The sequence below is a fragment of the Phyllostomus hastatus genome, unplaced genomic scaffold, assembly GCF_019186645.2.
Source record: "Phyllostomus hastatus isolate PE091 unplaced genomic scaffold, TTU_PhHast_1.1 phas_contig_495, whole genome shotgun sequence".
Lineage (NCBI taxonomy): Eukaryota > Metazoa > Chordata > Mammalia > Chiroptera > Phyllostomidae > Phyllostomus > Phyllostomus hastatus.
This window is the reverse complement of record NW_025333895.1, coordinates 3,315,112-3,330,644: the sequence shown is the minus strand read 5'-3', so window position 1 is coordinate 3,330,644 and position 15,533 is coordinate 3,315,112. Positions and strand designations below refer to the sequence as shown.

At 64.2% G+C, this 15,533-nt stretch overlaps 1 protein-coding gene across 2 annotated transcripts in view; it reads right to left on the bottom strand.

The window, feature by feature from the left end:
• Positions 1–7,897: 7,897 nt before the first annotated feature.
• Positions 7,898–15,533, bottom strand: part of LMX1B (LIM homeobox transcription factor 1 beta) — a 76,175-nt gene continuing 68,539 nt past the window's right edge. Inside the window, exons 3-8 of one of the 2 annotated variants that reach the window (XM_045846371.1) lie at positions 12,961–13,193; positions 10,948–11,129; positions 10,694–10,771; positions 10,518–10,584; positions 8,594–8,758; positions 7,898–8,301 (exon numbers count right to left, since the gene is read on the bottom strand). In XM_045846371.1, the coding sequence (XP_045702327.1) occupies positions 8,144–8,301; positions 8,594–8,758; positions 10,518–10,584; positions 10,694–10,771; positions 10,948–11,129; positions 12,961–13,193 (883 nt within the window). In that variant the 3' untranslated portion in view covers positions 7,898–8,143. The remainder of the gene's footprint in view (positions 8,302–8,593; positions 8,759–10,517; positions 10,585–10,693; positions 10,772–10,947; positions 11,130–12,960; positions 13,194–15,533) is intronic. The other variant, XM_045846373.1, reaches the window with a different exon arrangement.

Genomic DNA, 15,533 nt, shown 5'->3' with positions numbered 1-15,533 from the left:
GGCTCAGAGAGGGCTGATTCCCCGGGAGCCAGGGCATTGAGGATAAGCAGCCTCCGGAGGCTTTAAGCTTCCCTGAGCCCAGTTTCCACATCCGTAAAACGGCGTGGTGCAGTGCCCGTCCCCCAGGTCCGTGTAAGAAGTCAGCGTCTGAGCCAAACAGGCTGGGAGTGGCTGACGCAGGTGCCGGAGGAGAGGCTATTGCTTAGCCCCATCCCCTCCCTACTTTTCCTCCTCGTGCGTGTCGGTCTGTTACTGCCCCAGGTCTGCCATGTACTGGCCGTGTGACCTCAGGTTACTTACCCTCGCTGAGCCTACTTTTCTTTCTTATCAAACGAGAACGCTCATACCTACTCCTTGGGATTGTGGTGAGGAATGCCCGGTATCGTCCCTATAAAGCGCCCACACGGTACCTGGCACACGGAAGCCTCCGACGGGGAAGGTTTTCCCTCCCCTCTTTCCCCTTCTGGCCATAATCCGAAGGCTCCGCGATCCACGCACCATCTCTGAGCCCAGCCAAGACCGGGCTCTCACCTGCCTGACTCCCGATCGCCACCTCGTGGCTTGATGGGTGACTGCAGGTTTAGCAGCGAAATGCCAAGTGGCTTCTGGTCTGTCTTGGGAATTTAGTCCTCAAGTGCCCCAAGCTTTGATAAGGAAGGTGTGACAGTGGGGTGCTGCCCATAGAAAGGCGCACCTGGGTATTCTGCCGCAGGCGGGAGGTGCAGGAGGGGCCGCCTGCCACTCGGCTCATCCCACAGATTCTGTGCTAAGAACTTGCTGTACATTACTCCTTTCTGACTTGGACCAGAATTTTCCAAATGAAGAAATAGAGGCTCCTGGGACATCGGGAGCTCTGAGGAATCAAAAAATGTACATTTTCTTTATCTAGGGAGTGGGTACAGGAGTTTTTGTGTGTATTATTTTTCTTTAGGCCACAAATGAGTGCCTTACATACACTCACCTGCACTCCTCACAGTCTCTGTGTGCTGACTTGGTCCCGCCAAATCAGAGGGCGGGCAGTGCGCCAGACATCCTCCCACCACAAGGGCCTGACCGGCCGCCGGCAGGCCCAGCGTGGGCACTGGCAGCACGGGCTGCCACCTCCTGCCCTCTCCCTGACTGCAACCCGGCTGCGCCCCGCCTCACCGCTCCCCGGCAGCTCCCACCTCTGAGCACGTGCTCTGGCTGCTCCCACCTCCAGGAGGCTGTCCTTGACTTCCAGGAACAACTGACGCACCCTGCCACCCACCTGCTCTGAGTCCTTTGGCCTCTCTTGCCCCTCTTTTTTTCCGCCCTGCCCAGGCAGGTCTGTGGCCTGGGGAGGTCTGCCAAGCAAGGGATGAAGACCAAAGGGATGAGCGATCCCGGCGGGGGTGGGGGAGAGGGCTGTCTCTGTTCTCCAGTCAAGCCCCGGGGGTGGCTCTGAAGTCAAAGCTATAGCAGAGGCCCCTGTCTGTCAGTGCCCAGAGTGCAGGCCTGCCTGGCGTGGGGCCCGGGACAGCCAGAGGCCTAAGGGGGCATCGGAGGCAGAGGAGCGCCGTCTGCAGGATGCGAGCTCCTGGGAAGAACTGGGGAGAGCAGTGTGTTCGGTTGTCAGGTGGACATTACAATGGCTCCGCCCCCAGGGCTGCGAGGAGAAAGTGAAGCAAGATGTGTAAGGCTCAGCACAGTGTGCGGTGCTCCACCTGTCTCCCCGAAGGGCTGCTGCTCCCGCTCCCAGAGGCGATGAGCTGAACCCGGCAGCCTCGCGGCCTCTAGCTCTCTGCCCGTCGAGCTGCCCAGCAGGCCAGCTGCACTGCACGCGTCCAGGGCGAGTCTGTGACTAGCACTGGCGGGAACCCGGCGAGTGTTTGTCCTGTCCGAGACAGAGCACCACCTCCTCCTCTCTTGCCTGCTGAGACTCAGCCCACATCTCCTCCCCCTCCCGAGATGTTGCTTTCTGAGCTAGGGGGAAAGGACAGGCAGGACACCGGGCTGGGAGCAAAGGATTAGCATGGCCCCTCCCCTGCCAGCCCCCCACCACCACATTTTTTAGTGACAGGATTTTAAACGGTTGCTGTAGGCAAGAGAGCTGGCGGCCCGCCGCTGAGGGGCTGGGGGAGCTGGGGGGCCACTCTCACACAAGCCTAGGCCTGGGGCTTGGACACGAGGACCCAGTCTAGTTGTACCACTGTGCTGTGCCTCGTGACTTAACTTCTCGGAGCCTCGGTGAGGCCACTTTGAAGGTGGGAGACAGTTTCCTTGCTCCCCGGGTCTCTGGGTCTGGCTTTGGAGGACGAGCCCACAGGGCCAGAGAGCATGGGCTTAGGGAGGCCGCTGGGGGTGGGGTGGGGGGTGGAGGTTTGTGTCGAGGCCGTGCCTTTGCAGCCAAACCTGATTTTGAACTCTGGTTCTACTGCCCCATGTTAGCTTTGTCACATTGACCCGGTTGCTGTCTCTTTCTGAGCCTCCGGTTTCCCTTCTGAAACATGAGACCTTAATACCTGCCTCTCAGGGTGTTGTGGGGTGCAAAGGAGGAAATGAACTGGAGGGCCACAACATGTCTAGATTCCCAGAAGCTATGTGGCTGTGAGAACCACCCAGAGGCGGCAGAAGAGGGTGCAGGACAGACTGTGCCTCCAGGGGGCGCTGGTGCCCACAGGCAGAGGGAGAGAAGCTGTTGCGAAGGCGGAATGGAGGCGGGGCCGGGAGAGAACCCTGGGACACCGGGTCTGTGGCCGAGAGGCGGAGAGGCCTCCCGGATGCACAGACAGACAGAGAGGTACGGTGACAGGCCGGTGTGTGGACCTACAAACAGCCTCACCAGCACCAGACGCCCATCCACACGCAGATAAGGACAGCCTGCGGGGGCAGCCCCGGCTGCACGCAGCGCGCCAATACCTGCAGCTCCGTGCTCACGGCACCTGGGCCGACTCACCCAGGGAGCTCTTTACACACACAGGCCGGCACTCCTCGAGGTACTTCGAGGACCTTGGAGTTCCTGGAGACTCCAAGGAACACACTTGGAGAGCCAAATTCCTCTGAGCCTCTGCCATCTCCACCCATTCTCTGCCCTGGCCGCCATCTCCCCTGGATCCAGGCCCAGGTCCTCCTGATACTCGGGGTTTGGCCTCTGCTTCTGCATGTCGCGTTCCCTTGGGCAAGCTCACTCACCTGGTTGTTGAACACCTGGTTGTTGCTCAGCCTCTGGTCCCTTTGAGGCCCCGCCCGGCCCTGGGACGGGTCCACTTGGATGCTCCCAGAGACCCAGAGCTTCCCACGCCCCCGCCGGAGTGTTCTGGAACTCCCATCCCAGTGGTAAGGAGCCCAGGTGTGGCTCTGCTTTCCCTCTCTCACCAGTGTCTTGGGAACCTGTCCCCCTTTTCCTCCCCACTGTCACCGCACTTGTCAAAGCCATCGTCGCTGTCACCTAGGTGAGAGAGGTGACTCAGCGGACCTCCCTGCCTCCATCCTGACCTCACTGGACCTGTTCCCCACTTGCAGCAAGACCCTGCGTGGTCTAGTCTTGCCTCCGGCCTCATTGCTTCTCTGCCCCCAAACTCAGCTATTCTTGTTGTTCGGGAGACTCGCGAGAGTTTGGCTGCCTGTGAGGTCTGTGCAAGCCTGGAGCCCTCGCAGACACTTGGAGAAGTGTCATCCAGTCCCTGCCCTGCTGCATAACTGCATCTCTGCGGGACATGAAGCTTCTTCCAGGAAGCCTTCCAGGGTGCTCCGCCCCTCCAGATGAGGTTGGGTACCTTGTAACAAGGCCTTCCTGTACCTCAGTTGGGCTCATACCACACTGTCTACTCCCTGGAGTCAGATACCGCCAAGCCCTGGTTCTCAGCCTGGCGGCAAGTACTTAAGGGTCCCCTCATATTGGTTGGGTGAAAAAATGAACGAATGAATGAGTGTTGGGGAGTAAAATGGGATGGATGTGCTCATTTTAAGGATGGAGACAGTTCACGGTTGGGATAGGACGAGGGTGGGGGTGCGGACTACGGAATAGGACAAACAATGGGTTGGGCAAGACCAGGGACCCCAAGCCCTCCTCCTTGACCTGCTGCCCCCGGCAGCCACGGAGACCTGCTAACATCTCCTGCAGGGCTGGCTTGGGCCCGGACGGCCCTCCCCCCAAGGAGAGTCACCACAGGCGTGTACAGGTTGGTTTATTTACAAATATACTGATGTCTCATTTTTTGTTGTTGTTTCCATTTTCTGCTTTTGTGGGAAGAGCTGAAGGTGAGAGTGGAAGGCAGGGTGGGGGTGGTGATGTGGTAAACGCTAATAAATAATTTAACAATGACAAGTTATTAAATAAAATGTGTCTGGGGATGGCGGGTGGGCAGTGAGAGTCTGTACAAGGGAAACGGAGGAATGGCCAGTGGCCGGGTCCCCACACCCAGCTGGGCGGGCTCCTGGGGGAACCCCAGTGGGGTGGGGGGGGGGCACCAGCAAAGAGGCTCATTGGAAATGGCACCTCCTCCAAGGGCCAGAGGCTGGAGGGTCCTCCTGCTCCCCCAGCCCCCAGGCGGCGTGTGCCTGGGAGTGTGGGTCTGTGAGCCTCCATGTGCGTCCGGGTGCGAGTGTGTGTCCGTACGTGTGCGTGTGAGCATGGACCCTTTTCCCACCGGGTGGAGCGAGCCCCAGAGCTGTGGGCACTCCCAGACGGAGGTGAGGTCCTCACCCCGGGGGGTGCTCAGAGCTCGGGCTGAGGCCACGCAGGGCTCGGCCACTTCTCCCTGCTCCAGGGCTCCCTGGGTGGGAAGGGAGAGGGCCAGCAGCTCCAGAGGGCTGGGTGAGGCAGGCGAGCCCCCTAAAGAAGAGCCTGCCCCAGCCCCATGCTGGGCCCTGCTCATCCGGACATGGTACACCTCCCCCGCCACCCACTGCTGCCTCCTACAGGAAGTCTCCCAGGATGCCCAGACCCCTTCTCTTACAGGCTCTGCTGGGTCCACGGTCTGACCCTTGGAACCACTGTGTCCCTCTGTCCATGCAGAAGGCGGGCAAGGCTCTGGCTGGGCACTGGCCCTCCTTATCCCTCCTCTGCCGTCACTCGCTGTGTTACCTGGGGCAGAGTCCTTCCTCTCGGAGCCTCAGCTTCCCCAGCAGTCTCCTTGCCCAACGCCCACTTTCTGCCTCTTCCTCCAGGGGCCAGACTCTTCCCTCTTCCCTTGGACCGCCCCCCGACCCACCACAGTGATGATGGTCCTGCTCCCTGGAGGGGATGGGGTCCTGGCTACTCACCGCCCCCCCAAGTCAAGGCTGCACTTCCTCCCGTGAAGTGGGAAGAGCGTGTTCCTCTCAGCTTGCCCAGCCCCCAGCGAGCCTGCCAGCTCTGCGTGCTTCTGCTGGGCAGCCCCGAACACGTCCCCCTTCTCTGGGCCTCAGGCTCCTCATCTGAGAAATGGGTCCTCAGCAAGGTCTGGGACAGAGCGTGTATGTCTCTCCTTTCAGGAGAGCCCCTCGAAGGCCCTACGTCTTGCTCTTCTGTATCCCCACCCCCCAGCCCAGGGCTGGGCAGAATGAGCAGCAGAGTCTGGGGGAGCCTCAGAGGGGAGGGGCGGGGGGTGCTGGGGGCAGCGAGCCCCCGAGGACAGTGAAGGAGTTACCTAACCACAGCCCAGGGGTGGCTCAGGCATGAAGGGCTGAGGTCCCTTCTGGCTTTGACAGTCTGTGGGTCGTGAGTGTGGGTGTCCCTGAACGAGCCCCTGGCCGGGGGCGGAGCCCGGGCGAGACTCGGGGTCTGCGAGGCCCCGGAGTGGCCCCTCACCTGGAGGCCACTCCCCCCTGTTCTCAGCTCCGCCCATCACTGACGGGCAGTCAGAGGGCTGGTCGGTCCCCACCCCTCTCCTGGCCCAGAGTTTTTGGCTGCAAAATAAGGGTGGGTGGAGGACTAGATGACCCATTCCTGAGGCTCCTCCCACCCCAGAGTCCGGGCGAGAAGGCCAGGTCTCCTGGGGGATGCCGTGGGGCACCCGCCCCGGCCCCGCCCCCTGGTCGGGCTGTGTAAAGGCAAACGGGGCAAGGCAGCCTCCCTCCGAAACCAGCACGTGCCCAGGGCCGGGCGGCACCGGAAAGGCCGAGGGCATCAGCTGGGAGCCCTGTGGAAGTTCCGTGTGGAACAAGAAGAACCCAGAAGGGCCGGGCCGGCTGCGAGGGCCGAACTGAGCTGTGTCCACCCTCTGACAGCTGCCCTGGTGACACGCAGGGTGGGGTTTGGGCCCAGGAGCCAGGACGGGTGGGGAGACAGGCCCAGGTCGCTCTGGAGGGACAGAGGTTTCCCCGGCAGAGAGGAGCAAAGCCACAGAGCAGGCTGGCGCCCTTGGAGGGTCCTGGTGAGGGCTGGGCAGAGGGGCCCAGAGGCGGAGAGCCAGCCATCGTCCCATTTGCTCAAAGGCTGGACCAGCAGACCTCAGGGTGGCAGCCTAGGGCTCTAAGTTAGAATTAAAGGCAGGGCTGCGAGCACCTGGCTGAGGACACAGTGACCTCCAGGGGTCACTGAGAGCAGGGCCCATCAGCCTGACCTCACTTCCTTTCGGGCAGGGTTAGAGTTGGGTGAACGTGGGGAGGGGGGTGGCTGGATGCAGTGTACATGGCTCCCAGCAGGGCACAGAGCGGGGCTGCAAGTGCAGCTGGAATGCTTCACCCACGGGGTGTCCGTGCCAAACAGGGAAAGGCCCTGGGGGTCCGTGGGCCGTGGGCGAGAGGCACAGCGCCGGCCCCCACCACACACATGCAGAACACAGGTGTGGCTTGGCTGGCACACGCGTGCGATGGCCGGGGGACTCGCTTACAGAAGGGCAGGGTGAGCCTCCCAGGTTTGGGGTCTCACCCACTCACTGGACCTCGGGCCACATGAACAGAGGCAAGGCCCCTAACGCTGGGGAGGTGATGGGCCTGCTCTCTTTGGCTGGCTGATATCAGTGGGAAGACTGGGTTATGTTTGTTCCACACCCCAGCGGGACAGCCCAGCCATGGGTACAGTTTTAAGAGGAAGAGCTGGAGAGTCTGGAAAAATCTGCCTCTGAAAAGCACGGACTCAGGGCAGAAAAAGGCAGAGGTAAGCTCAGAGGAAAAGGGCAGCTGACTTGGGGGCCTGATGAAGTAGTGAGCTCCCCGTCTCAGGAGGTATGCAAGGAGAGGCTGAGGAGGCTTGGCAGGAGCCAAGCATAAGATGAAGGGCTGAGTGGGTGGCTTGTGAGGTCCCTTTCCGCCTGGAGGTTCTGCCGCCTGGCCCGCCTCGGCCTGGGCCTGAGCGCCCTGTCTCTGCCCTTGGAGCGGGTTGGCGGCCGCCCTGCCTGCTCAGACAGCCCGGCCCAGATCTGGGCCAAGGCCGCTGGACGTCTGAGTCCACCTGCCCCGAGCCACCCCGCCCCCCGCCCCTCCCTCCTCCCTCTCCTGTTGTATAAGAGGGGTCCCCTGCCACGTCTGGCCTCCCCCTTTCTAACCCGGTGGGGCTGCCCCAGGGGCCTCTGTCTCTCAGTGTCTCCCTGTCTCTGTGAGTGTCGGCGTCAGTGTGCCTTTGAGTGTGCGTACCTCTGCACCTGTGTCACTGTCCCCGCCGGTCTGCCCATGTTGGTCTGGGCTCCCCAGTGACCCCCTCAGGGCGTCTGGCAGGCTCTTCCCCACCCCCGCTCCAGGCTCTGGCTGGGGGCGGTGGTCCTGGGCTGCGGGCCTGCCCGGGGAGGAAGGGGCGGTGGGCGCTGGCCCGGGGTACTTGTGCACGGCGTCTCACAGGTGACAGGCACCACACACCGTCGTCCTGGGGCACGCACAAGGGCCCTGCCTTGGCCTAGGCCTGGGCCACGGAGGTTGGCTGGACACAGAGAGGATGTTTAAAAAAATAGAGAGAATTTAAGCTTCCCAAAAAAGATGGGGAGAGAGGAGGCAATGGAGGCCGAGGTGGGGCTGGGAGGTGAGTAGCTGTCCGAGAGCCCTGGTCCCGGGGGCGGCACGGTCTCTGCGGGCAGGACGCAGCGCCCGCCCGCCCGTCCGGCTGCGCCCGGCGGGCACTCCAGCCAGGCCCGGCTGGCCGAGGCGGCACCGTATGGCTGTCTGTAGAGTCTGCGCAGGCGGCGGGGCCGGGGCGGCGAGGCCGGCCGCGGCGGCCCGCGGTCCCACCCGGGGCCCGTGCCCAAGCGTCCGTGCGGCCAGCTGGCTCTCAGGAGGCGAAGTAGGAACTCTGCATGGAGTAGAGCCGGTCGATGGGGTTCCCCACGCGGGCCTGCAGGGAGCCTACGTCGGAGGAGCCCAGGAAGCAGTCGCTGAGGCTGGTTAAGGAGGTATCGCTGTCGATGTCGTGGAAGATGGAGTCGTTCCCTGGGGAGCAGAGCGGGTGTCAGGGTGGGAGTGTGGGCAGAGGCTCCTGGGGACCCTGTCGGCCCTCTGGGCTGTGTGGCCGGAGGTGAGGGAGGGATAGAAGGGTCCGCGGGCAGTGCCTGCAGGGGGGCTGGGGGCGGCAGAAAGGGTCTCCAGGGTGTCCCCTTCCTGTCAGGAGGAGGCACGCGGGCTCTGTGGGCCCTGGGCGGAGGGGCTGTCACGGCCCTGGGCCTGCCGGGCCAGGCAGGGAGCAGGGGCGCAGCTGGAGCTGGAGGGGGGTGGGGCGGCTTACCATAGGGGTTCATGTGGTCACCTGGCATTTGGGGCGGCGTGAGGCCCTGCTGGAAGGGGTCGCTGCTGCCGTAGGGGCTCTGCTCCATGGCCACGATCTGCTGCTGCGGCGGGGCCAGCGGTGTGTAGGAGGCCATCATGCCCTCCATGCGGCTCGACAGGACCTCTGGGGGCAGAGGATGCCTTCACCCGCCGGTCCCGCCCGCCCTGTCCCGGAAGCCCGGGAGCCCCCACCGGTGAACCCCAGGGGTCCCCACAGACCTCCCACGTGTCCTCTGGCCCACAGCCGTCCCTCTGACCTTCTCCAGGGACACCCCGACACCCTGAAGCCCCCCTGGGCCCACAGGACCGCTGAGCCCAGTTAGTGAAGCCTCCTACCCCTGACACATGCCAGCTTCTCCTCCAGAACCAGTTTAATAAAACCCGGAGCCCCCCCCTTGCCTCCTCCTCCCATCCTCCAAAGGCCCTGCTTCCAGGAGCTCAGGCCAGCCCTCAGGAGGGTGGGGGGACAGGCCCTAAGCAGGTGCAGTGAGCACCCTACATCCGGGGGCATCAAGGTGGGCATCCAGGTGGGGCCCAGAAAAGCCTTCCTGGAGGAAGAGGCCGCCCCCTGCATGTGCCTTAAAGAGCCAGCAGGTGTTTGACAGGCCCCAGCAGGGGGCAGCTGGCCAGGCTGAAGGGCAGCAGCCGCAGGGAGGGGAGAAACTGCCTGGGGAGGGGGGAGCAGGGAGCCGGCTGTGGGCGGGGGGGAGCGTGAGGAGGGAGAAGGCCTGGGTGGGGAGACAGGAGCTGAGACCCGGGACGTGGGCTGAGGGCCGGAGGCTGCAGGGAGCCCGCTGAAGCCAGGGGGGGCTACGCAGAAGGGCTAGGAAGGCGGACAAGGGGTGGGGGCCGGTGGGAGGAGGAGGTCAGGCGGAGGGCGTGGGGTCCCTACCCTACCAGGGGGAATGAGATGTGAGAGAAATTGGCTCAGAGGGACCCGAGGGACACTGAGCACATGCAGTGTGTGTGCGACGAGAAGGGTCAGAGGTCAATGGGTGGGTGGTGCTGCTGCTTGCTGAGACCTGGTGGGGGAGGGGCAGGGGTGGTGTGCGCCCCGTGGCGCAGGGGCAGTGTGGCTGTGACGGGCTCAAGGGGACTGAGGAGTGTTCTCAGGGAGGCCAGCTGGGAACACCGGGGGACTCAGGGCTGGCTGGGAGGCCTGGGGCGGCGCCTGCAGCTTCTGGAATCTGGGCTGTCTGGGGGGAGGGGACGGGGGAGAGCGGGGGAGGAGCTGGGCTCCACAGGGGGCACAGGCCCGGAGTCCTGGGTAGAGGGGCCCTGGCATCGGCCCTGAGCCCCGTCTCACTTTGGAGCAGGCAGCTCTGGGGTTCCCACCCCACCCCACTCAGCAGTCCCGGGTCCCCAGGAGGCCTAGCAGACCAGCCCCAGCCCCAGATGTGGAAACAGCATTTTGGCAAAGGCTGGTGCTGGAGCGGGGCTGGCTCCTGCCCCTTCGACTGGCCCCTCACCCTCCAGCAGGAGCCCACCCGACTACCCCACTCCCTGCCAACTTTCTCTGGAAAGTTCCCTGGAGTCTTCTGCTGCTGGATGCCACTGTGGGCAGCGGGCCGTAAGGTCACGGGAGACGCGCAGTTAGGAGGCCCGCACTCCGGGCCGAGGCCCGGCTTCGTCCCTCACTAGCCGAGTGACCCCACAGGTCCCTGAGCCTCACTGGGCCTCAGTCTTCTCATCTGTGAAATGGGGCAGCACAATGCCCTTCCTCCTGCGTCCTGTGGTCGCTGCCACCTCCCCACGGAGCCCAGCTGGTTCCAAGGCAGCAGGGCCCTGAGCTGTGACAGCCTGAGTGGAAGGTTTCTCGTGGTCAGAGGCTGAGCTGGGCCCCGGCCCCGCCCTGGCCCCGCCCTGGCCCCGCCCCGGCTCACCTTGGCCCAGCCGCTGGGAGTTCTGCTGCTCCTGCTGCTGCTGGTGCCGCCTCGCCAACTTCTTCATCTGCAGAGGACACAGGTCGGCCGTGCCAGTCCCTGCTTCCTGCCCCCCACCCTACTCCACTTGCCCGCCCCCCACCTCTACCCAGCAGGGACGGCAGGTGGCCGCTCACCTTTGCTCTTTGGTTCTGAAACCAGACCTGAACCACGCGCACACTGAGGCCCGTCTCTGCTGCCAGCGTCTCCCGGACCTGCCAAGAGCCAGGGAACCAGGGACACAGGTCAGGCCCCTGGGGAGGTGGGGGGGGGGGGGCTGATGGGTGGGCGGGGAGGTGGAGGGACGTCCCAGGCCGGCAGGAGTGGAAGGGGAGGTGTTGGGAAAGGCAGCAGGGGTGGGCCAACCCCGCCCCTCCCGGCCGCCCCTCACCTTCCGGCAGGGCTTGGAGGAGACCTCGAAGGAGGCCTTGAAGGCTCTTCGCTGCTGGGTGGTGAGGATGGTCCGGGGCCGCTTGGGCCTCCGTGGGTCCTTCCCGTCGTCCCCGCTGCCCTTGCTCTGGCTGCCCTGCCCTTTCGCTGGCTTCATGTCCCCGTCCTCGTCCTCACTCTTCACTGTGGGGGACACAGTCCGGGCCATCAGCCTTGCCCCCTCGTGCAGCCTGCTACCCAATGGGACCCCATGGCCTCCCGCCAGCACCTGCCACGGCCTCTGGCGCCCTGGACACCCCCGTCCAGAACGCTAACCTTTGGGAAAACCACTTCCACTAGTCCAGCGCCAGCCAGGCCCCGGGGCCCAGAGAACCTTCTTCCCCGGAGCCTCCAGGGACGAGGAATTGACAGGCAGAGGCCACACTCCAGATGTTCTCACACGGGAGCGCTCGTGACCTCGACACACGCGCGCGCGCGCACTCACCCACCGGCACTCACACACACAGACCGGCACGTGGGCCCACCAAGGCTTGAGCACATGCAGCTCACAGACATAGTCATTCACATGCACACACGCACACATACAGGCAGGACGACCAGGCGTGCGCACACCTGAGCAGGCGCCCACACGCGTGCATGCAGAGGCATGCATCTGCCCAGAGACACCCATGGTGCCGCTGCCACGCTCCGGAGTCGCGGGGCTCAGGTGGACAGCGGAGCCTCCCCAGCCACGGGCCTCCCGCTGCCCCCACATCTAAACTGGTCTCCTTTCTCCAGGCCCGTCTTTCTCCACGTGTGAGCCCTGTGGATGGGCTCTTCCCCGGGAGACCCCTCCTAGCACCTGGCCAGCCTCTGCTCCCCCGCAGGAGTCCAGGCAGCCACAGGCCCGGCCAGGGTGGTGGCCTGTCCAGGGACGGACAGAGGGACAGATGGGCGGACTCACCACCTCCACCCAGGGTCCTGGCAGTCTGTGCCGGTGCTGTGCCCATGGCCCTAGGTTATCCCAAGGGCTTGGCACAGAGGAAGTCACCTCTGCACCCTGCTCCCTGCTCCAGTTTCCCAGGAATGACAAGGTGCCAGCCACCCCCGACTTTTCCCACCTCGAGACTCTCTCCTGGTTGGCCCTCCCTGCCAGGAGGGCTGCCCACTGGCACAGTCCCTTGGGGGTCAGAGCAGAGAGGCGCCTGGAAATGGGGTCTTTCCCTCCAGCACAGAGAGCCCCAGGCCCCCTCCCGTCTGGGAACGAGGGAGCCGCTTGGGGCTGCTGGCCCCGCTGCTGAAGGCTTTGGGGGACTGAACACAAGAGAACACATCAGGTCCCTGCCTCTCCGACATCAGCGGCCACAGGCCTAGCGCCGGCAGACACCCCGCAGCACTGTGCCGTGGTGGCGCCCAAGGCGAGGAGGAGGGAGGGTGAGCCCAGAGGGCCAGAGAGCAGGGTGTGTGTGTGTGTGTGTGTGTGTGTGTGCGTGCACACGTGCAACCCAGTGCATGTGAGCATGGGGATAAATGTGTGTGTAGCTATATGCCTCAGTGCTTACTGTGCATGTGTGTGTGCTGGGCCACGTGTGCATGTGTATGTGTGTGCTTGCACACCTGGGCATGAGTTTTTACATGTGTGGGCATGTGAGCACACATCCATGCATGTCCATGAGCCCATCCATGTATGTTCCTGGGCACAGGTGCCCACCTGTGCATTTTGTGTGCTTGTGCACGTGCATTTGGGATCACATGCGTGCACACATTTGCACAGGTATGCGTGCCTCCATGGCAATGTCTGCAGGTGCATTTGTGTGCCCGTGGGAGCGTGTGTGCACATCAATGCCCACGTGCCCTGCACATGTGCGTGTGTCCACGTGCATGCTTCAGCACACATCTGAGTACAAATGCGGTGCGTTGTCTGCATGAAGCTCAGGTCCCGGGGCCATGAGCGTGCTTCTCCGGCAGGTTCGCCCCCCCCACGGCACCCTGCCCGGCCACCCACCCTGCTGCCGGCGCCCCTGGCCAGGCTCACCGGAGTCGGACTCGTCGGGGCTCACAGAGCTGAGCAGGTCCTTCTCCTTCTCATAGTCCCCCTTGCACAGCAGCTGGCCCTCCTTGAGCACAAACTCGTCGCCCTTGCGCAGCTGCCGCTCGCAGACGCAGCAGCAGAAGCAGCCCAGGTGGTACACGCACTCCAGCGCCCGCATCACGAACTCGGTGGGGGCGATCTTCTCCATGCAGCCGCTGCACTTGGCCGCGAAGAGCCTGCGGGGGCACAGAGTGGGCGCGTTAGCCGGGCTCAGGGGCCCCTCCCAGGTGCCACTGCCAACTGAGAGCCTCTCCCTCCACCACCCTGACCCTCCAGGCCAAGTAGGAGAAACCCTCCCTGGGCACCGAGCCGTATGGGGAGGACCCTGCAGCCCTACTCTTCTGGCTCACGGGACCCAGCGGCCCCGGGGTGGGCACCGGGCACTCGGCCCCGAGCTGCCAGTCTCTCCCGCGTGTTGGCTCAGGGCCCTTCCCACTCAGAGACACAGTGGCCACTAGAGGGCAGAATACAAGGTAAGCCTCCACCTCTCCCCAGAACCAGGTCTGCCCCTGCCCTGAGGGGAAGGGCAGGCGGCCCGCAGGCCCCTCCACCTGCACTCAGGACTCACTCCTCCTCCTCCCTGCCCCTCCATCACCCCCACATCCAAGCAACCCCCACCCTGACCAGCCAACCACCCCGCACAGGCCCTTCCTCTCCTTTCGGAGTGACTGTCCCAGCCCTCTCCCTGGGCTCTGGCCCCTCCATCCCTTCAGCTCACCCTCCAGGGTGACAGCCAGGAAGACCTGTCCAAAACACACACCTGGCCGTGCTGCTTCCCTGCTCTAGACTCCTCCATGGCTCCCTAGTGCCCTCAGGACAACACTGGTTCCTGAGTCTGGCACTCAGGGCCCTCCCTGACCCTGCCTCTTCTCACTCCCTTGGCGGCCCCTGGCTGTGCCCCATGGAAGAGCAGCATCGCGCTGGCCTTTCTCTCTCTCTCTGGCCCGGGGCTTGGCTAACACCTGCTGAAGCCTCTCTTCAGTGTTAAGCATTGCCGCCAGGAAGAGATGTATTTACTGAGCACGTAGGGCCTGCCAGCCGCCGCTCTAAGCACTTTGCCTGCAGAAACACATGGACTCCCTGCACCCGCCCTGTGAGACAGCAACACCAGCGATCCCATTGCAGGGCTTAGGAAACTGAGGTGCTGAGAGGTGCAGTCACCTGCTCAGAGCCACACGGGCAGTACACGAGGGAGCGGATGCTGAGCCTGGAGCGGATCCTGTCCCTCCAGGACACAGCGGACCCGTGTCCCCTCCCCGGTGCGGGGCCGGGTGGGGGCGTGCAGGGAGGCCTGAGCAGCTCGGCCCGGCCCCTGCCCGCACCTACTGACCGCTCCTCCCGGTGGCCCGCCCCCGCCACGTGCCCTGCTCTGTGGGAACTCGGCCTCAACAACACTTTGATGGAAAAATTTATGAAGAATCAAATTATTGCTGCTGGGAGGGAATTAAAACCATTTTTCATTCCCCGCGTCCCCGGGCCACGTCTGTGGGCGCCACCTTGGGAGCGCTGTGCGCATCCCATCCCTCTTTATGGCCGCTGCCGCCGCAGGCGCAGATCACAGCTGCAATTCTCCCGTAATCGGCGCCGCCGAACCGCCGTGAGCTCCGGCCCTCGGCCCGCCTCCCTTCCCGGGGCTGCCATCGGCCCCGCCCACGGGCAGCGGGTCAGGCGCGCTGGACAGGGCCTCTCTGCCTCCTGCCCCAGCCCCGGCCAGGGCACTCCAAGTGGGGGCACCCCTGGCAACCCTGCTGCCCCCCTAGTCCACCCAGCAGGCTCCTACTCATCCTGCAATGCCCAACTCCAACACCGCCTCCTCTGGGAAGCCTTCCTGGATGGCCCAGTCAGGGGAAAGTGGCCTCCTCTATGCTGGCCTGAGCTGCTCCAGCCTCAGTTCCTTCTGCCATAAAGCGGGGTGTCAACAGGACACCCCCCAAGGGCAGTCGTCAGAATTCAGTGACGCTAGGCACGTAACTGGGTGAATGAGGACCACGTCGGAGTGACAGGCTGAGCCCCTGTCAGCTCCCAGCTCTTTGGTGGTCCCACAAGGCAGGGCCTTGCTCCAGCTGCGCCTCAGGGAGGCCGCAGGGAGTGTTTGTGAGGCAGCGGAGTGAAGGTCTGGGGTGGGCGGAGGCTCCTGCCCTGCAGAGCGGACCCCACTGCACCCCAAGCCCGTACCCCAAGCCTGTGCCGTGCACGACTCTGCGCGAGGAGCCTGAGCTGGACTTCGGCTTCAGTTCGGCCCTCTGCCTGGACACCTCTGCTCGGGCTACCCCCTGCCCAACTGTCCACGGTGGCCTCGGGCGGAGACCGGCCCGGCTCTGCCAAGGGGCCGGGGCAGGAGCCAGGTTTGCAGAACCCGCTGCTCTGGCATGGACGATGCTTCCGTCCCGCCACCCTCACTGCCCCTCCCCACCCTCCACCTCCTGTCCTAGGGGTCCCACTAAGGTCTGCAGCTGGCCTCGGTGGCCAAGTGGACAGGCACTGGCCACATCTCTGTGCCAGCTGGGCCAGGGGCT